The sequence below is a fragment of the Diachasma alloeum genome, unplaced genomic scaffold, assembly GCF_001412515.2.
Source record: "Diachasma alloeum isolate Michigan unplaced genomic scaffold, Dall2.0 Dall_scaffold_00603, whole genome shotgun sequence".
Taxonomy (NCBI): Eukaryota; Metazoa; Arthropoda; class Insecta; order Hymenoptera; family Braconidae; genus Diachasma; species Diachasma alloeum.
The window spans coordinates 694367-717551 of NW_021680735.1; the positions used below are offsets into that span (position 1 = coordinate 694367).

The 23185-nt window shown below is 34.1% G+C and overlaps 1 protein-coding gene across 1 annotated transcript in view; it reads left to right on the forward strand.

Moving 5' to 3' along the window:
• The window catches only part of LOC107043579, a 52410-nt gene extending 42101 nt beyond the window's left edge, over positions 1-10309 (forward strand). The window contains exons 10-13 of the mRNA XM_015265128.2: positions 1654-1878; positions 4300-4551; positions 7724-7848; positions 9714-10309. Of these exons, the coding sequence (XP_015120614.1) occupies positions 1654-1878; positions 4300-4551; positions 7724-7848; positions 9714-9824 (713 nt within the window). The 3' untranslated portion in view covers positions 9825-10309. The remainder of the gene's footprint in view (positions 1-1653; positions 1879-4299; positions 4552-7723; positions 7849-9713) is intronic.
• The last annotated feature ends 12876 nt before the right edge of the window (positions 10310-23185 follow it).

The window sequence follows — 23185 nt, forward strand, 5'->3', positions numbered from 1 at the left end:
GATTGATTTTAAATGCAGCACTTTATTATTCATTTAACAAAAGCAAAATGAAAATTTTACCGGCTTTTTTTTGCAAGGGATCATTTGTCAACGCGACACGGTCGAAAAATTTTATATCCGAGCGCTTTTGCTGGAAAATTCCGTTGGATTCTCCTTGAAAATTTTATTAGTTTTTGGCCGATTTTATTAAAAAATTCCGCAACTTATCTGCACGTGCTTTTTCAACGCGACACGTGTAAAAATTTTATTAGTTTTTGGCCGATTGTATTGAAAAATCCGCAACTTATCTGCACATTTTTTTCAATATAAATTACTTCAGGGAAATTCATAGCTTCAGCGAGTCTTATCGCACTGTGTGTCACAAATTTCCATAAAATTAAAAAAACAAATTTTCAAAGAGGAATAAGTTTGTGAGTTGAGTTGTACACATATGAAAAAACCGTATAGAAATTTTCTATACGTATTGCGTATAGAGATTCTATAGGATTTCCGTATATGATATTCGGATGTTTCTATAGGAATTTTTTCTATACGAATTATTTTTATACATAAATTTTTACATAAATTTTTCTTTTCATACGGAACATGTCTAAACGCTCCACACGGAGAGAAATGTCCAGTAAAAATTACGGAACTCACAATTCACTCACCGATTACGGAATCGACTCAGAAAATTTAAGTGATGGTATCGTAATTTTTCACAGGAGATTCAGATAAAAATTACGGAACGCTCCGGAAAAATTCAGTGACAGTTCCGTAAAATTTCCTACAACCCCATTTCGCTCCGGAATGACGGAACAGATACGTAATTTTTATTGAATATTTCTCTCCGTACAGAGAAAAACAGAGAAATGTCACAACTCCATACGAAATTTTTACATGTGGCAGTGGATCGTATAGGATCAAACCTATAGAAATCGTATAGAAATAATTTGTATAAAAATTATTCGTATTGAAATATCCGAATATCATATACGAAAATCCTATAGATATTCTATACACAATCCGTATAGAAAATTTCTATACGATTTTTTCATACGTGTAATTATCCACTATTACACTGTTAAAAATTGTTGTCTGAAATTTCCGGTACACTTTTTGGAAATTTGTATCGAATTTACTTACTACTGAAATTTCAAGGAATTTCGTCATTGAAAATTCAGAACTTCATGGAAAAATGAAAGAGAAGTGTAAATTTCAGTTCCATTTTTCCCTGAAAATAGATAGAAAACCAGAAAATTCCGGTAAATATATTCTGGAATTTTCAGGACAGTGACACTGAGTGCGATTTAGGGGGAACAATCATGATATTTCAGATTTCACTGAAAATTCAATGTAATTTGGCACTGAATATTCATAATAGATTGGACATTCAAATAAATTAAGGAATTCTCGTCTTTCTGCTACTTAAAATTCTGGAATTTTACTGCATTTTTAGTGAAACCTGAAATTCCATGATTTTTTTCCCCCCTAAATCGCATTCAGTGTTGCTGTCCTGAAAATTAGTAGTCAACTGTCCATGAAATATCATTTTTTTCTAACAGTGCAACTGAGAAGAATGCAGATCGTCCGAAAATATGAATCCTCATTTGATAGTGTGAATATTGTACGTCATAATCCACAAACATGATTTATTTCCATTGTAATTCACAGAGATAAACGCTATCTCGTGTCCACCGGTGAATCCAGTTAAACGAGGTACTTTAATATGCTCACGGCAGGGAGACGACAATACATGGCAACCGTACAGAGCCGTTAATCGGCCCGGCACTAAGTGCTATTTGAAATGCCCACGGAGTTATAAACTCCTTGGGGAATATCAGATCACTTGCCACGGAAGTGGAGAGTGGCTGGGGCCACAGCATGCCGATTGTGTCAGTGAGTTTAATACTTAGTTTCTATAATTACCTCTGCTGAGTCGATCAATCAATTCATCAAAACATCAACTATTCACTCCAAACACGTTGGCCTTTTTCGCATCTTTTTTCTCTCATTTTTTTTTTCTATTTTCAAGGGAAACCATTTTCTTTGCATTGCCTTTCGATGTATTGGAACACTCGATTTTTAATATCGAGAAAATCTTTCTACGTTCGATGTGGAAGTAGGGGATGGAGGAAACCATGTTGAGAAAAATTCTCATTGATTTCCAAATGGAATATAAACCGTAAGGATGTTTATCCAAAATCGCAACACGGAGAGAAATATTCAAGAAAAATTACGGAACATTTCACGTAATCCGCAAGCGAGAATCGTTTTCAGTGAATTTCTATAGGAATATAAGAGAATAAATCTGAAACGTTCAGTAAATTTTCGGGTCTGTCACCGAAAAAATACGAAAAAGTCACGTAATTTTTCTGGAAGTTGTAAAATCTAACAGAAACTTCAAGACTTATTATGCCTCAGAACATGAAAATTCTTGGATATTTAAGAATTTTTACGAAAAGTTCCGGAACGTGTTGTTAAAATCTCCCCCTCACGGTGACTCATGGCTAGCCGTGAGGCGTCGGACGGATGAGTGATTTTTACGGAATAGATCGTAGAATTTACGTGACGATTGACACTTTTTATTGAATTTTACTTCGCTCCCAGGTTACGTTTCGAAACGTAATTTTTACGTCTTTTTTCTGGTAATTTGTATTGAATATTTCTCTCCGTGAAGTATTCAAAAAACAGTTGATTTTTTTTTCAACTGAGAGATGAAGCTATTCCCTTTACCTTGATAAAAATTTCAATCCATCGACCCATGTTTATTATTTAGAAATGGAGTGGACAAAATGCACCAAACGCATGCGTTTATATGGGATAGAATCTTCCAAATGTTTCCTCTTTTGCCCGGGTATCCCAAATTTTTCTCTGGCCATTCGATTCAGTATAGTTTTACACATTACCTTCTATTTTTCTTTCTATTTTTAGAATCTTCTAGTAGGTGAATTATAAAATTCAACATAAATTCCATAAAAGCCCGTGTATAACGATTAACGATTAAAAGCGTTTATTCAACATAAAATGGTAGTTTAACAATATATATATCTACAATTATATACAAATTTAGCTAATTACAATCGTCGTCTCAGTCCTTGGACTCTAAAATACAGATTTCATGAGGTATTTTATTCTAATGACAGGGGTATTATTTACAATGGAGATAAAGGTAAGACATAGGGAAAAGCGGACGATGAAAAACCCTATATCAGCCCGTGTATAAAGAAAAATTTGTTTATTTATTTCTGGAGACACTATTGCGATTAATTTTTACTTAATCATTATTCGACGGTCGACAACAACTTTACTTTCACTTATTAATTGCGATTAATTTTTTTTTTAACATCAAAGAAGTAAGTTCCATATGTTCTGCTGTCAGCCAAACAAGTTATAGAATTTTCCTTGAACACGAAAAAATAAAATTTGCCGAAAATGGCAAAATATCTTTAAGCACCAAATATCAAGCTTTTCGCTTCATTCCATTTCTTATGAACATCACTATTTCGTATCCGTGATTTACTATATTGATAATATCACACAATAAGAAGAATATTCCTCGCAGAGGTGATGATTTAAGTACAAAAGTCCAGTTTTTTTTTCTTCTAATCATTTCTTTTTATTTTCATAATAAGGGAATTAATTTTTTTTTTAATGTGGTGACTCCATGTGCTTCATAATTTCATATTATTATTCCAATGAATTTTATTGTATAAATATTCATTCTCACTAGAGATTTTCCCTCTTACGAAATACGGGGCAATTGATCTCCTACTATTTTTAACTTGACTCTCGTTAAAATTGAAAAACATTTATAACAGTTCGGTTATTTGTACATTTAACACTTGGATACACATTCATACGTTTTTGCATGCACAATGAAGCTAGGGGGGTTTCAACCAATGCTCATTACTAATTCACAAGCTTCTACTCCAGGAAATGATTAAGAAAAAAATCTGAATAGATAGTTTTATGCGAAATTGTTATTAAATTTAAACAACTGAGTTTGAATAGAACAATTTGTTGGATTCCGTAATAACTTTGAGAATATCTTTAAGAACTTTCTGTGGAACAAGTTTCAGAAATATTCGTGAAGCAGTGAGAATAGAAACAACTGATGTTATTAACTTCATTTATTGATTCAAACTCATCTGTTCTGTAGTGAATTAAAGAGAAAAAAAATAGAACAGTTGCACTGATTGAAACTTTACTGCTCAATGCCGTTGCCTTCCCATTGAGATTCGATGTTGAAGTGATTTATATAGTATTTACTCCAACTCCGTGTAATCAACAAAAGTGCACCCTTTTCCTGGGCTCCAGAGTATCCAAAGCCACGGTTGGAATGTCCGAAGGACGTAATTGCAGAGCTATCTCCCGGCCAAAACGAGGCATTCGTGAGATTCAATCAACCGTCAACCGATGTAGACTGGTTTCGATACGTAAAATCTAAGCCATCCTGGGGCACAAGACTCGAGGCGAATCTCCAGCTCGGATTGCACATTGTTACTTTCATCGCCAGGCATCCGGTGTCGAAGAAACAGTCGACCTGCACTCTTCGCATTGTCGTTAAAGGTCGGTTGTATTTTCGGTATTTAGCTGTGAAAATTCAAAATATAAACCTAGTCTGGTCACCAGACGCAACTCTGCGACTTGGTCACTTCCGCGGGGATTCCCCGCCGGGTTATTTAGCCTTCAGCGTTGCCGAATCCACTCTACACTGGCCGGGCGCATTTAGCGAATTTCCGGCAACGTCGCGTCATGGGCATTTAACCCTATTCTGGCCACCTGACGGGAAAACGCGACTTTAGTCACCTTCGCGAGAGAGTGCCACCGTGTTATTTAGGCTCCAGCGTTGCCGAATCCACTCTACACTTCCCGGGCGCGTTTAGCGCGTTCCCAGCAACGTCGCGCAACAGGCAATTTCATTTAACACGGGAAAAAATTGTTCACCTGTTAGAAATAATTTTTTTTCTCCCAGAATTAAGGATACAATATTGAAAAAAAAATACTAGAATTTTCCAGATACTTCAATTGACGAATTTAATTTTTCTCAAATTTTCCCGATCAACCAGTCGATGATAAGGTGAATAAGACGACGTGTTGCGGCAATTCCCTCGCATGGTGACCAGTCTAGGGTTAACATGCGAAAAAATGATTCGTCTGTCCGAAATAATTTGTTTTGTTAGGAATTTTAGGAAATATGTTGTTCTAAAAACTACTATAATTTTTTAGACACTTCAATTGACAGTCAAATTTTTTTTTAATTTTTCCGGTTAGCCAGTCAATTGTAATTGAAGAAAAAAAAGCGCGGAGGGGTTTCCCTCGGAGGGTGACCAAACTAGGGTTGAAAATTTCTCTATTAAAACAGATGAAACATTTTTGGTCAACTTAATTTTCAAGGGCTCGCTCCGCTCGCCAATCCCCATGATCCTTATTCTGACCCTTATGGCCCTTAATTGATCCCCGTGACTCTTATACCCCTCGTGATGCTAATTTTGATTCTTAATTTCTGACCCTTAAGTTTGGAGTCTTAATTTCGAGCACCAAATTTTCATCACAAAAAGTCAATTTGGATTTTTACAATATTGAGAGATATTGGAACCCTTATTTTGACCCTTGTGACCCTTATTTTCTGAATTTTTTTGAATTTTTATGGTTAGCCAGTCAATTGTAATTGAAGAAAGAGATGCGTGGCGGGGTTTCCCACATAGGGTGACCAATCTAGGGTTAAAAATTCCTCTATTAAAATAGGTGAAACGTTTTTGGTCAACAGTCTATGTCGATAAATATATGCTAGACTTATGAATTTTCAAGAACTCGCTCCGCGCGCCAATCCTAATGATCCTTATTCTGACCCTTGTGGCCCTTAATTGACCCTCGTGATCCTCAATCTGGCCCTCATTATACCCCTCGCGACCCTAATTTTCATCCTTCATTTCTGACCCTTAATTTTGGAACCTCAATTTCGAGCACCAAATTTTCATCACCACAAAAGTCGATTTGGATTTTTACAATATGGAGAGATATTGAGACCCTTATTTTTACCCTTGTGACCCCTCGCTTCTGACCCTTAGTCTTTGACCCCCGTGTGCCTTTTTTGGACCCTTACTCCGACCCTTGTGACCTTTAATCTGATTTTTGTGATACTTATTTAGACCCTTAATCTGACCCTTGTGACCCTTAATTTCGGAGACTTAATTTCGAGTAGCAAATTTTTATCACCAGAAGTCGATTTGGATTTTCATAATACAGACCGATTTAAACAATTTTAAGTAGATGAATAAATATATTAATTTTTTCATTTTGATATTATTACACAGATATATGTGATAGCTAAGCTATGCAGGATAGATAAAGGAGGAAAATATAGTTGATAAATTGGAGAATAACTTCTCCATTATATTCATTTAACTTCATAAACTTTGTGACGTGAAAATTGATACTGAAAGGCCCACGTAGACCTTGAAAGGTCAGCACAAGCTCGGCGAAATAGATTGTTGTCCGAAAATGTTTCACCTATTTCTTAATAGAGATTTCTCTTGGAATGATTACAATCGCCCAGATAATCATCGAATTAAAAAAAATTGACATGTGGTTAACCTTGTCTCAGGGATCCACTACTGAATTGATATGTTACTACTGTTGTCATAGAAGTTCCATCGGTTTATCCGTCGGGGGTAATCCACGATAATGGAATTCGAGCATTGTGGTTTAATTAAACCTCGGTTGGGCATTAAGCGCTTTCAAGGATTTTGTTTAATGCGGATCGCTGATTCCACGCGTCACGATAATTCAATGAATTCTGCTGTGTTACGTCGGTTGTTTGCATCCCCGAATTGATCCTGCTTAATCTATTCTAGAACTTTTGAAAATAGTTCAATTGGTCAGATTATAGGAAGTGTAGGAAACGCTAGAGTATAAACTCAAGTTTTACACCGTAAGATAAAATTACAATCTAACATGGGGGAGAGTGGGGCAAAATGAAACAGGCAATAAAACTACTGTTTGACGCAATTCAAGCAAAAAAAAAAATTTTATTAAATATTTTTTTTGTCAACTTTTTTTTATTCTTGGGAGTAGTGATGAGAATAATAATGTTCCATTCTGAAGAATAGAAAATTATTGAGAGGTTTTGATGGGCGAAGATTTTGTCAATGGATTGTTTGATTTTAATTTTGCATCACATTTTCTGTTTTGCCCCTCTGGGTCTCCCCCTAGGCCTTGCTGTGAACTTTGGATTTTGCTGTGTCATTTTCTTTTCAATTAATCCATTCACAAAATCTTCACCCGTCAAAACTTCTCAATAGTTTTCTACGCTACTGAATGGAAAATTATTTTTCTCATCAGTATTGCCAAAAATAAAAAAATTGATAAAACAAATATTTAATGAAAAAAATTTGTTTTTGCTTGAATCGCGTCAAACAGTCATTTTTTGACTGTTTTATTTCGCCTTGCCGTTTGATTTTTCCCCTCTTCCCGAGTTAAAATTCATCCGATTTCAGTAATTTCTTGTCGCTCAATGGTAAACATTTTTGAAAAATACAGCGTTTTTAACACATTTGAAAATTATTCTTTCGTCCGTGCATTTTATACTGTTTTGTCCGTTGAAAATAACTCTGTTGAATCGTAAAAAAATAATTTCACATCGCAAACGTTCGGTGAAAATAAATCAAATTGTTAAGTTTTTTCGGTTTTTCGTTCATTGAAGAAAATGCTTCAAGAAATTTTACTCGTTTTAATTTAGAGGGCGAGCCTCCAAAGGTCCATAACTGCCCGCAAGATGTCACTGGGAGAAACGGGAGCATCATCACCTGGGATGAACCGGTTTTCACGGACAACGTCAAAGTAACTCAAGTCACGAATAATCAGGTATTGATTCTCCATTTTTTTCAATGATGTGAGAACAACGTAAGGTGAGACGAAGTTTCAAAGAAAATATTGGAAGACTTGTTATATTGTTATTATTATTTTGAAAGGGATAATTCAGTAGTGATGTGGTCAATCGGTTTAAGTCGACTTAGTTCCCAGTTGAGTTTTTGTTGAATAACTCGGAACTTAAGAAAGATGGCGAAATTGTTGTAAAATCTTTTTCGGTAGTCTTCACTTTTCTTTACAAAAAAGATTTTTAGGAAAATTTTGCCAACTCCTTTAGAATTTGAGATATTCATCGAGAACTGATGGCGCTATAGTGGAATTGACTTGAACCGTTTGACCACTTCACTATTGAATTGATTGTTAGAAGATGTACAGAATAATCGATCTTGTCAAAAATATTTACGCTCCAGAGCAGAGATCGACAGGAAAATAATTTCCATTATTAATGTTTCATTACCATATCAATGGTTAATTAAAAAAATGGAATTATGATTTTTTTCGTAATGAATAATAATACCAAATGTAATTTTCATTGCGATACTAATGAGACATGAAAGTGAAAAAAGAAATAAATAATTTATCAATCAATAATTGTATAAAATTTATTTTCATTATTAGATCAATGGAAAATGAAAACCAGAAAATCCCAATTTCTTTTGTCATGAATAATGAAACCAAATCAATTTTTCATTATCATAGTAATAGATACAAATCGTATCCAATAATATCCTTTAACGTCACAAGATGTGAAACACTATATAAACTCTCTTCTTCATTGAAAAATGATTGCCGTATGACGGACTTAAATGCCAAACTGCTAATTTTTTGTTCATTGTTCATTTTAACTTGCTATCTTATTTTAGCTCTTCCTTAAAAATATTCAATTAATGAGATAGATTTCATTATTAATTAGATGAGTATTCAATAATGTCTATCTATAATTACTGATTAACTGAGTAATAAAAACTTTTAATTTCTGTTTATCATCATAAGGAATGACATTTCGATAATCATTGTCCATTGTCACATTAATGAATATTTTGACAGTCAACATTACCTATTAACAGAATAATGAAAATATTTTTATTTTCATTATTGATTAAATGAATATTGAGAAATATTTTCGATTTGATTATTGATTGAATGACTACTCTAAAACATTCAAGTGTAATTCCTGATAAGATAAATAATAGTTTTTTATTGTTAATTATTACTCATTGATACGGTATTTAAAAAATGTGAATTTCTCAATACTCATACATAATATAATGAAAAATATATACGTTATTAGCTATTATGTAAAAAAATATGTATTTACGGTGTAAATATTGGTAAAAATAATATTTATGCCAGCCTCTGCTCCGGAGAATTCCTGTGAAAAATTGATTTGTAGTCCATAAAATTCTGCCCTCAAAGTGTGTTCTGACATTTCCCTCCAGACCTATTTGTTCAAAAGATATTCGCAAATTAATTCCTCCAGTATTTCTCATAAAAAACAGTATTAGATTCACTTGAATCTCCTTATTTGTTGCACAAGCTTGACAAACATTTTTCCATCCCCTTTGAAATAAATGTCTTACCTCAAAGTCATCCCTTTACGTAATTTTCCCCTTGACTACGATGAAAATTCATCTCTTCTACATGAAAAAAATTTCTCTCTCATAGTATCTCATTTCTGTGAATGGTATGTGAATTCTCTAAATGTCTGCAAAATGCGAGATGTTCATAGATGCGAATGCCCCAGTTGATCCGTGAAACTCGAGTTATTCCCTCCTAGCCGGATGCCATTGGACTTGGGCATGCAAACTATGTGGTCTGACATCACTGAGGGCCAAAATGTTTGGTCGTTCATGTTACAGAGTCCAGAGCAGGCCTTTGACATTGGTGAATGGAAAATTACCTACAATGCAAGCGATGACGCCGGATGGTCAACAGTGTGCAGCTTCACTGTATCGATACATCGAGGGTAAAATTAGCAGTGAGAGGTGGAAAAATATAGAGTCAGGGGAAGAATGAAGGTACAACGTAGGTAATATAAATGGAAATTCTGGAGGCTTCGAGGCCCCATCGTGCATGCAATGGATTCTATTCTTCTTTCAGCACAAGTTGAGGGTCAAAATTAATTATAACTAATTTAATTGAGAGGATGTAATCGACGGATTTGCAGGTTTATATCAATTTTTTAACGTGAGATGGATTGAATTTTTAAATGAGAAATTCCATCAATAGTTGGAATCTTTGACGGAGATGGAACAATCTAAGGATTTCAGGATATTCAAGTATCTTTTACAGGTTTTTTCATAGATCAAACCATTGTCAATTAAATTGTGCGCGAATTTTTTTTTTAATTATGATTATTCAGTGTTATTGTGACACTGACAGAATTGACCGAATTATTACTTTTTTAAATGATTTTATTGGCAAGGCCGCACACCTACACTCTGTCAGATCGACACACCGTCATTCTTCACATCTCAATCACCACACTGTCATTCTGCACTTACACATTATTTTTTTTGCACCAAATAATTTTCACTCACACATCAAACTTTATGTACACCAGAATTACACAGGACAGTTCTGTACATCTCAATCTACACAAACCCCAATAGCACCATTACATACACGAACTACACACTTTAAAATCACAGTGTTCGTCCAAGGCAAGCTTGATTAAAACGCTACAATTCCACTGATGCTAAACAACACATGTGTACTCCAATCGTACATGTGTGTTAGTCAATTTTACACACGTGTAGAATGATTTTATGAAGTATTACACACACAGAAATGATTTAATTGATTAATCATTTCTGTGTGTGTAATACTTCATAAAATCATTCTACACGTGTGTAAAATTGACTAACACACATGTACGATTGGAGTACACATGTGTTGTTTAGCATCAGTGGAATTGTAGCGTTTTAATCAAGCTTGCCTTGGACGAACACTGTGATTTTAAAGTGTGTAGTTCGTGTATGTAATGGTGCTATTGGGGTTTGTGTAGATTGAGATGTACAGAACTGTCCTGTGTAATTCTGGTGTACATAAAGTTTGATGTGTGAGTGAAAATTATTTGGTGCAAAAAAAATAATGTGTAAGTGCAGAATGACAGTGTGGTGATTGAGATGTGAAGAATGACGGTGTGTCGATCTGACAGAGTGTAGGTGTGCGGCCTTGCCATTTTATTTATTATTGTTTATTATTTGTATTATTATTTTTGTAAGAATTCATTGTTTATAAGTTATTTATAGAAAATGCTCGTAATTTAAAATAATTACAATTTTACAATTATTTCATCAACTTTCCTCCGAGAGTCGACTTTCTAATTTTTTTTCCAGATTTTAAAAATGTTTTTTAACGATTCAATATCGAGATTCAAGTGAAAACTCTGATATTTGACGACAAAAGTAGAAAAGCATTTCAATGGAGAAAAAATAGCCCAAAGTCCTTGGATATGATCAAGGGAAATAGCTAAATTTTCGTGGGAATGTTTATTTTCGTAACGTAAATTACATTTATTAAATTCTGAATATGAATCAATTTGTTTTCAATTCAGATAATTGTTTTGTGGATAACAGTTTTCATCAATTTTTATCTAGTAGTTCTTCTTTTCTTTCCAATTACACATCGATAATAATGAATAATTTACATATTTATTGACAATTGATCATCGGTTGTAATGATAGTAGAATACACCGAACGTCATTGCAATATTCCCATAATAAAATGAAAACGGAAATTTAATTTAATGAATCATTTGTATCAAAAGAATTTTTCATTTTCTTGGGATGCAATCATCTCAAGAATGAGTAATTATGGGACTAAAGAGTCCTAGACCAGTTTTATAAAACAGTTAGTTAATTGAAAAATAAATGTGACATTTCCCTGTTGAATTTTCCATATGTTTTAAAATTTCGATTGCGTCTTTGAGAATAAAGAAAAATCCAAATTTTCCTGAGAATCTTTTTTTCAATGTCTGTCTCCCTTACGTTTGGAGATATTCATCAAATGTAAGGAATATTTATTAAATTCTGAATATGAATAAATTTATTTCCAATCTGATGTAAATCATCATAAAGAAAAACACAAAAAAACCAAAACATAACTTTCTCATTTTCTTACCATGAAAATATCTGAAAGGGTAATTTTGAGACAAGTAGTAGTAAATAAGTTTTATCAAACACTTCCTGAACAGACAAACAAATGTGACATTTAATCGTTGAGTTTTTCGTTTTTGATATTTCGATTACATCTTTAGAAATAATATAAAAACGTGATAATTTAAGCCATAGTAATCTAGAATCCATTAACGAGACCCCTCAATTTCGCTTGGATACAGACTCCAGTTTGATGACTATGCTTCGAACCAAGAAATTAACTAAGTCACGTTATTGCCCCGTCAGCTCTGCCCGGAATACTGAATCTGCAACAGGTGTAGTTAATTGGATTCAGCTCTGTCATACGCAGATTAATTACTCCAGAATCAATCTCACACTCGAAATTCAACATTGATGAACAAATTTGATAGGAAAACTGTGTACTTGAAAATTTTTCGCTGAAGTTTCCGGTCCACTTTTGGGAAATTTTTATCACACTTTGGTTTTACTGAAATTTCAATGAATTTCGTAATCGTAAATTCAAAATTTCACGGAAATGCCAATTATTCCATGAAAATGAATAGACATCAGGAAAATTCCGAGAACTGTGTTATTGGCAAAACTACATAATTTTGGGGAGACAGTTATTCCTCTTAAAAAATAGGTGAAACACTTTTGGTCACCACTCCGTTTCGCCAAGCATATGCTACACTTATGAACATTTCAAGGTTATCTTAGCTTGTGAATAAATAAATAGATGAATAAATAAATATATAATATATAATACAAAATATATAATATATTTATGATATGTATTTATTTACATATTTACATTTTTTTTAAACATAATTATGTATATATGGTTTAAAAGTTTAAAACCAATCAATATGTATTCGTTTTTTCTAGTTTATTATTCATATATGTATGATAGCTAAGCTATGCAGGAAAGATGAAGGGGAAGAATGTAGTTGAAAAATTCGAATATGCAACTTGAAAAAAAATGGAAGAGTAACTTTTGAAAAGACAAAAACAAAACAAAAAAGACGATTTTTATTTCCACACTTGGAAAATGGGCCCCATTTCACTCTTAACTCCTCACGTACGGGGCCCATATAACGCGGCTTGTCCCAACAGCCGGGAGACTTACGGCGCGTCAACCCCGTTATTCAAGGAACGATAACTGGAAAACAGTCGAACGAAAAAAAATTGAAATAAAATGCATTGGCTGTATTGAACTTTGAAATAAACTCCGAGAGAAATTCCTAATTTTGACACCAATTTCAATGTTTGCCGACAATTGGTTGCCGAGATCTTCGAACATGCTAAATTTATTTATAACAAACAAATTATTCAACAAATCGAAATTTAACTTCTGCCATTCGATAGAAGGATCAGGGAAGTATTTTCAGTAAAAATTTCAAAAATTTTAGGGGAAATTTTGTCGATAAACGAGATGATTTAATATGATTGAATCGGTTCGATGTAATTTTTCATCTACAACTTTTGTTCATAGAAAAAAATATTATAAATGCATTGAAAATAGTATATTTCGTAACGAGTGCTAAAAAACATTTTTTCACGAGTTACGAACAATATTTTTCATCACAATGTGACGGAAAGTGGACTTTTAGGCACGCGGAGCGTGCCGAAAAGTTCACTTTTCGTCACAGCGTGATGAAAAATAAAATAAAATAGTTCGCTGCAGAGACAATTCCATTGACTTTCCAAATATCTTTTCCACATGTCAATACGTCTCTAACTATTAACGAATGGTAGAGTTGAATATGACCAAATGAATATTCATTAATAGTTGACGAATGGTTCACTTGAATGGCGAAAGTCAAGTCAAACAAGGCTCCTCAAATATACATTCGTCAACTATTAACGAATGAACATTTGGTGGGACCGAATAGACCCTAACCTCCAACCAAAATCCATTCGTTAACAATAACTAATCCGTTCTATCAGTGTAATTTCTTAAATTTTACAAAGTGAATTTTTCATCGTGGAAATTTTTGATGATCATTCTTCAATTTTTTTCCCAAACCGAATCATAAAAGCGGACATCAACTCCTTTTTAGTAAATAAATGAATACCTAACGATCAAAAATAATATGTATAAATCACTAGCCAATTATGCGAAGCGCATCCCCTTTCCTAGTTTTGGGGAAAAAAAATATTCTTTCGATGCCATAAACCTATGGAGTTCTCTCAGATCAAATGATCATCGTATAACAGATTATATTTTTATCTGACGATCACCACAAAAAATTTAATTTTTACTCCTTGATCCTTCCATCAAGTTGGTTAATTTCCCTCAAGTAAATCCGTTTCACTCCATCAAATATTCCCACGTGGAATACAGTTTTCCGACAGAGCTAATTTTATCTCTCAGTGTAACGAGTCGTCGAATAATTAAGGGGATAAAGTTGACGAAATAAGTTACCCGTATCGAGAGGAATGAGAAAATTGAAGAGTCGCAATTATGTATAGAAACCGTTCAGACAAATTAAATGAAAACAATTCGAGAGGAAGATTCATTGATTCAAACCGGCGGGCAATTGAAATGCGTAAATTGGTCATTAGCGGAGGCAACTTCATTAATTAGGGATTCCCAATGGCGCTAAATCATACGAATGACTGATCCTACCGATCGATTACGTAACTGGCGACAAGCGTCAACTGTTGAATCATAAATTGGTGATAAAGTTTTAGAGTGAATTGGAGTGGTGAGAGGAATATCTTGAGAAATAATGGCTTCAGGAAAAAATATGAAGAGACTTGTTTCCATTTTACGAATTTCCCTACGGAATATTACGATTGTTGTCAACAAACCCCGACGTTAAGATAAAATTTTGAAATGCGAGGAGAAATTTGCGCCTTGAATTGTCAGCCAAAAGGAGGTGAAAGAAATCTGCAGGATATTTTGTAAAAATTTGTTCATTTTCCAGTGACTGGAGGAAACGAATTGAAGGTAATCTGAAGATGATGAGCAATTTCAATAAATGGTCACAAATACGATGGTTAACAGGTACGGCCATCTTGCGTGGATACACCCTCCCTCTGTTGCAAGAGGTTTTAGAGATGGTGGCGCCTCCACATCGCATTTTTAAACATTTCTTAAATTTATTTATTCGCGATGTTAAATTGACGAATGGCGGCGCTGAAGCTTACAAGATGGCTGTCATAAAATTTTCCAATTGAAAATTTTCAGTCACACTTTCAGGTCCTAAGGGGATCAATGGAGTAAAAACCGATTTATTACTGAAGAGCATAATTAATCGAATCAGAGACAAGCCTCGATTGTGTATATCAATGCGAAGCTACTCCTAATATCACTTTTGTTGATTTCATTCGAAACGTTTTATGTCGGCCATGTTGAAGCATCAGCGCCACCTCACTTCCAGTTAACATCGCGAATTCTCTTCAGATCACCCTCAACTCGCTTCATCCGATTTTTGTGAGAGGAACAAATTTTTGAAACCATCTGCGAGATTTTTTCATTCTCTTTAGGCTGAAAATTCATGGCACAAAGTAGTGCTCGCGTCCAGTAGTTGTTTTTACCCCCGAGGCCTCTCAATATATTATTGATAATAATTGATAATAATAATATTAATATTTTTTAAAACATTTTCGCTGTAATTCAGAATTACATTTCGGATTCAATTCGGAAATAATTAAGTCTTAATGAATTTATTCCTCCGAAAAATGCCGTGAATTAAGAAGAAAAAAATGTTTTCATTCAAAGCCAAAATTTAAAAAATGCATTTCCCGAACAAATGCAAGCTAGTGACTAATGTAATAGGATAATTATTAACGAATGTATAAAACATTGATCGGAAAATAAAGAAAATGTGAAAACTGATTTTTGAGAGTGAGTATTGCTTCCCCCAGTTCAACTATGAAATACGATGTGGCTGACAGGTATAGGCGCCGCCATCTTGCTTGAATACCTCCTCCCTCTGCCGGAAGGGGCTTTAAAAATGGCGGCGCCTTCAGCTCGCATTTATAAACATTTCTTGAATTTATTTATCTTCATCAAATCACTTTCAACTCGCTTCATCCGGTTTCTATGAGAGGAACAAATTTTTGAAACCATCTAGCAGATTTTTCCATTCTCTTTAAACTGAAAATTCATGGCGCAAAGTTGTGCCCGAGGCCTCTCAATATATTGTTGATAATAATTACACTAATATTTTCGCTCTAATTCAAAAATACATTTCGGATTCAATTCGGAAGTAATTAAGTCTTAATGAATGATGTTTTTATTCAAAACAAGAATTTCAAAAATATATTTCTCGAATAAATGGAAGCTGATTACTAATGATTAATGTAATAGGAAATTATTAACGAATGTATAAAACATTGACCGGAAAATAAAGAAAATGTACAAAATGATTTACGAGACTGAATATTGGTTCACCCAGCTCAACGATGAAATACGATGTGGTTGACAGGTGTGGGCACCGCCATATTGCTTGGATACCCCCTCCCTCTGCCGCAAGGGTCTTGAAAGATGGCAGCGCCTTCAGCTCGTATATTTAAACATTTCTTAAATTTATTTATCCTCGTCAAATCACTCTCAACTCGCTTCATCCGGTTTCTATGAGAGGAACAAATTTTTGAAACCATCTACCAGATTTTTTCATTCTCTTTAGACTGAAAATTCATGGCGCAAAGTTGTGCCCGAGGCCTCTCAATATATTGTTGATAATAATTACACTAATATTTTCGCTGTAATTCGAAAATACATTTCGGACTCAATTCGGAAGTAATTGAGTCTCTCAATGAATGATGTTTTTATTCCAAACAAAAAATTCGACAATGCACGGAGAGAAAAGTCAGAGAATTTCTGTCGGGAAATTCCGGGAAAAATTCTAGTGCTGCACTAGAATTGAGGCGCAATGTGCCAGCATGTGAAAATTTCCCCTTCGGCACTAGAAAATTTGAGGTTTCATCACGAAATCTTCTTTATCGGCAAACGAAAGATTACTCGACAGACAAAAAAATTTTCCCCGGCCATAATTTTTTTCCCTTAATTATTCATTAATAACATCAATGTTATTCAAATTAATGTACTACAGTATCAACAAAAATGAGCCTTAAGCAAACGAATTATTTTTATAGATTTTTTTTATCGCATTTGTTCCACGATTACAGGGAATTACATTATCTTAAAACGTCATCACTGAATAATGTCAATTTTCAACAATTTCTACGACCGGTTGCTTCAGACTTGTTTTCCCACAAATTTGATATGGTTAATCACACTTTCGTAGAAAAATAAGCCCAATAATCCCTGACTGTCACATAATTCTACAGAACACGCACTAACGTTATCCGATGTTGAAGACGCAATTTGTACGTCTCCACTCGGGACTCCCGAGTGTAGCTGTTCGACTCACTTCGGCGAGCTGAACGTTGCAGATGTCGCGCGGACACGTACGAGGATAGGAAGAATGGCAAAAATTCCCAAGCAGCACAGTTCTGGAGAGTATCTGCAAGTATACCAAAAAGGCTGTCTAATGTCTGTCCAAAAAGGTAACTTGTGTCTAGAAGTTACCTAATAGTTAACTAAAAGATATCGTATGATTGCAAGATATCTTTTGGACGGACATTAGTCTGCCTTTTTGGTATTCTTTCAGATATCTTTCGCAAGGTTTGCTATTTGGGTTCCAGTGGTAGAGATCGGATCAATTAGCCCCTCATTTATAGTAATTCCAAATTTCAATTTTTTTCCTCATTGACGTAGGTTTGAAGAAAAATTGCGAGCTCATAAAAAACATTTGCTGGTTAATACTTTTTTTAAAATCAATTTTTGAAAAATCAGCCCTGAAAAAAAGGCGTTATCCCCCTTATTTCATTATTTCCAAAAAATTTTATCACCAATCGGTAGCAAATTGTTTGAAGATTTTTGCGAGTTAAGAAAAAATCCTCAATGCACTCCTATTATTGTGTAAATTAACAACTCCAATTTCAAGTGAAAACCCGAGTTGAAGACCCGAGTTTGTAGCAAAGATGTCAGACAAGATATGAATGTTTTTTTTGGCTGAAATGAAAGAGCGGCGCGAAAAATGGCGTGCAAAAGTCTTTAAAGATGACAAATCTGTCCAAAGATGATGTCTGTTTTCAATTGAAAAGCGCAATTGTGACAACATTTTCCAGTGGGTTCTAGGAGTCTCCCCTGGTTCAACACCATCTTTAGAGGTCCTGAAATAGAGGGGATAACGCCTTTTTTTTCAGAGGTGATTTTCCAACAATTTATTTTAAAAAAAGTACTAACTAGCAAATGTTTTTTATTAGCTTGCAATTTTCTTCAAAAGTATTTCAATGAGGAAAAAAATTAAAATTTGGAATATCTATACATGAGGGGCTAATTGATCGGATCTAGTGCTAGCACTAGAAAAATTCTCCAACTGCACAATAAAACTTCTAATGTTACCAAGAATTAATCAAGTTTTTCCCACAATTATCTACGGAATTTCCCACAAAATTGACACACCGGGAAATTTTCTAGTGCCAGCTCTAGAATTTCTCGTGCTTCTTTGCAAAAATTGATCAACTTACAGCAAAATTTCCGTGCTGATCTAGAATTTTTATTCTTATTCCGGTTAAAATATGGGAGTTCGGCAGTTTGCGCCTCGTTTCTGGTGCCCAGCACTAGAATTTTTCCCCGACTTTTCTCTCCGTGTGCATTTCCCGAATAAATGGTAGCTAATGATTAATCTAATAGAATAATTATTAACGAGTGTATAAAACACTGACGGAAAATAAAGAAATTGTGAGAATTCATTTTCCAGGGTGAATATTACTTCGCCCTAGCTCAACGATAAAGTAGGATTAGCCGACGGGTGACGAGATACATCAGAAATTTTACTATGAACCGAGTAAGCCTTATTGTAACAGGATATGTTGTAAATCCAAACCAAACAGTCTGACTTGCAAATGAAACGTGACATGAGCGCGAGTGGAAACTTCGGAAATTGCTTTTCTACAAGTTTCCACTCTGTATCCAGCATCAACGGTAGATCCTTGAATCTCAGCTTTCCAACGAGTACCCAGTGTATTAACACTTGGGTGAGTCTACTATTGTGTTCATGCGGCGACAATTCATGACTGACATTCAACTTCTTGTTGTTGAGGGGTTGTAAACCAATGAGTTTTGAGGTGGAGAGGAAAAGTTGAGAGATAACGGGTTGATTATTTATTCTCAAGGCCCATTAATTTGCCAATTAAATTTTTTCGCCAGCTTTTTTAATCTGAATTTGAAATTTTTTAATGATTATTTTTCTCATGTTTTTTTCACTTTTAATTGTTTGCAAGCATCTAATGATAATTTTTTTGTTGATGTTATCCAATCGATTAAATAATCACTCAATTTTTGCTTCCGAATTTACTATGAACCTTGTATTTGAGCGATTTTTCGAATTTCTAATTTTGATGGCAAATGGTCTAGAATGTTATGAAATGTGAAGAAATTATGTTTTTACGGTCATGTGTGTGTGTGATAAATTGGGTTTTTGGTGACAAATTTTTAGAAAATTCAACATAAATACGGTGAAATTTGTCGATAAAAGTCTGAAATTTTGGCTCATAGTAGCTATGATTAAGCTTCACTTCGGTGCGCAGTTTCAGCCCGATCGGTCCAATAGTTCCTGAGATATAACAATTTCTTTGAATTTTGTTTTTCCACAATATCTCAAAATCTACTCCACCGATTTTAATTTTTTTTTCTTCAAAATACTCGTTTCCATGGACTCTATTTAGATCAATCAAAATATATACAGCCTTTCAGACAGAATTTGAAGATATTGCCGTTTTTCCGTTTTTTCATGAAAAATCTTGTTTACACGATAACCTAATAAAAAATGGAAATAGTGAGTTGAAATATTATATGCTTCTAGCTTTTATGACATAAAAGGTTGGTATTGTGCATGGGCGCAATCGGCGGAGCGGTCCTTGAGGTATTCAACCTTTTGTGTAAATATATTTATGTCATTATGCCTGTCGCAAGGACGGGAAATTGCTACGGATCCATTTGGAAGCTTACTACCAGTGAAATTGATAGAAGTGAAAAAAAGAAAAGGACGAATAACGCAAAAAGTAACGGCCCCATGCCTTCGGCCACATGTCGAATGGGCTCGAACCCCTGCTTGTTATGCTATTATTCTCGAGTAAACTGTTAATTGATCAAAAAATAGATCGAAATATTGCAATCAATTGGGAAAATTCAGGTAAAATTGTTTACTTTGGTTTCTCCCGTTGTTCTGAATTTATTGTTTCGCAAAATCCCCCGATAAATTAACTCTCACTGAAACGAATTAGCCATAAAACCGTTTATTGCCCCTCCGCTGCAATTTTAATGTTTAAAACGTGGCTGGATTTATTTTTTAGTGAAAAACGAAACGCTCGAAGGAAACCACTAGCGGTCCTAATGCGCCATGAGAATGGGAGGACAACGTGATATAATTTCTACTTTGTACCGCACTAATATACATTTAAGGGGAGCGTGGTAGAAGTTGCCAAGAGAAATCCACGACATACATCTTACCCCTTTATTCAACTCGACTTTGCAATTTATGACTTTGAATTTAATTCATTCATTCTGTAAGTTCTATGGGGACTCTCTGCTACAATGGGATGACGAATAGGAAATCTCATTTATTCAGAAGATTTTCTTCCTAATAAATTGACCATTTGTACAATGAAAAATTAATAAAAGTTTAATCAGAAGTTGATTTAATATTAAACTTTCCAATTTAATTTTCCTCTTATTTACTCCTCTGAATATAATAAATTCATTTAATAAAATATAAAAATAAAATATTTGTTATATTTATCATATTCAAGGCTCATTGGCATTATTTCGAAGTCAAAAGAAACTTCTTCTCATTCAGTTTCTCCAATTCAATTCCCCTCTCGTTTCATTCCTCTGAATAAATTGAGTAAAATCTCTGCTGAACTGCTGCATAAACAGATCACGAGATGAAAAACATGAAAAAACATGGAACATTGTCCTTCCCAGTCTCCACAACCCTCTTGAGACAGAGTAACGCCTCGAGGAGATGAAAATCAAATGAAGAGGAACGATAATTTGTTTCGGTGTGCCCCGAGTGACTGATCTTATCACGAGGAAATAAAAGGGAAATGGAAGATGTAATAATCTCAAATCTCTCACAGAGGAGGAGCGCAAAGTCTATCAGTCAATAGAGAAAAAAAATAGGAAACGAAAAAAGAGTAGTCTGAGGGGCTTTAACGAGAATCGGAGCTCCCAGTTTTCTTCTATTTTTTCCGGTATTTTTTTATTCATCTATTTTTCACGGAGGAGCCCGCATAGGAACCTATCAGCATCTTACGTTTTCAAAGGATACAAACGCAGGTTTTCATCACTTCGGTATTGGAAACTGATAGCTACGTGAGTAGGAAAAGCGAAAAAAAAGGAAAAAAATTGTTTTTAATCAATTTTCCATCGACTTTGATTTTTCTTCGTTGAATTCTTCCGTTAAGAATATTCAAATACTTTGACCATTTTTTTCTGCAGAGAAATGCTTTTTCACTTTTTGCAGTCGAGCTTTCACTTTAAAATAAAAAATTGCAATTTTGGAAAATTACGAGCACTTTCTATAAATAATTTATAAACAATCAATTTTCTACCGTAAAAATCATTAATTCGGAATTGTAAAAAATCTATTCATATTCAGAATTTTACCAAAAATTGATTTCATGCTTGGAAAAATGAGGTTTCCGAAAGTTTAAACAATTTTAATTATTTATTTATAAAAACAATTAAAAAACCATAATAAAATAATAATTCTGTGCAAAAAAGTAATTTTAATGATGCATATAATATTCATGATTTTTTTCAAATTTTTATCACAAAATTTAATCAACAAATTTTACCAAATTTGAAAAAAAATAAAACTCGATTTTTTTCTCATTTGTTCGAGTATGAAAAATGAGTAGTAAAATCATAAGTATAGTAGGGTCTTGAAGAGTTAAAAAATTTAAAAATATGGAATTGACTCATCGACGTGAATGTCCTCAGCTTTTAAAATAAATTAACATTCGATTGTTCATAAAAACATGGCGGCTGTTATTTGACGATATGTCAAACAAATTAAACAGAATAATTAAATAATAATTTGAGATTCCTGGATTAAACAGCCGCCAGTGTTGTTATCATGAAGGTCAGAAAACCAACGGCACTCTGGATACGATCAACGATAAAGAACCCACGATAGCCGGAATGTTGAGTATTTCAGCCCCATCAAAATTCGTGTTAACCCTACAGTCAGTGCCACCGTTCTTCCTGGAGAGTGTCCTTGCATTTGTCCTTGTGATTCTTCTGGCCATTCCGCTTATCGCACGTGTCCAAATGCTTCTCGTGAGTATAATCCCATTAAGCGGGTGATATAATTGCGGGTTAAAGTGGTGGAGGCGGTCGAGACTAAACGGGGGATGATTCATAATTGTGGGTTTATCTCGAGAACATGTGGGTTGAGCAGGAAATGGATAAAGACCTTTTTTGTAGAGGGAGACAGTATCCATCGAAAAGGATTCATGATATTTTTTCGTGGAATCACTCATTAACGAGAAAATTACATAATTGTAGATTACAATTATGGTACATCGGCTTGAAGAAAAATTGAAGACTAAACTCCTTTCGTATTTTGTAAATATCTCTTGAACTAATGGATTTTTCGAAAAAATCTTCTGAACATTTTTTATAGCTCTTGAAATTCTCGGTAGGAAATATTTTATGACTTTCTCACATAGGACCTCTCATTAAGGAGATAATGAGGTAATAATAAATTGCTTTCGTGAGACGTCGGCTTAAAGAAAAAGTTAGCATCAAACTTCCGTCGAATGGAAAATTTATGGCAAGGAATTCCTATAGAAAATGTCTCAATGGAAATATTTCTATTCAAAAAACGCGTAGAATATCTGCGGAATTTTTCGATAGAATCTCCAAAAAACTAATGAAATTTTTTATCAACTGAGAGGAAAAAAAGTTTCGATTTTCAGGGATGTTATTGATTTTGAGGGATCTATCACCATTTAATTGTCATACTGGACACTGACTACAGTGATCCTGATTGTCAGTGAGAACTGGAGAAATTACCCTGAAAATTAGTAATAATATTCAGATTTTTGCACTCACTGAATATCACAATAAATCGTGAATCCCTGACAATTGACGATAAATTCCTTAAAATCAGTGATACATCCCT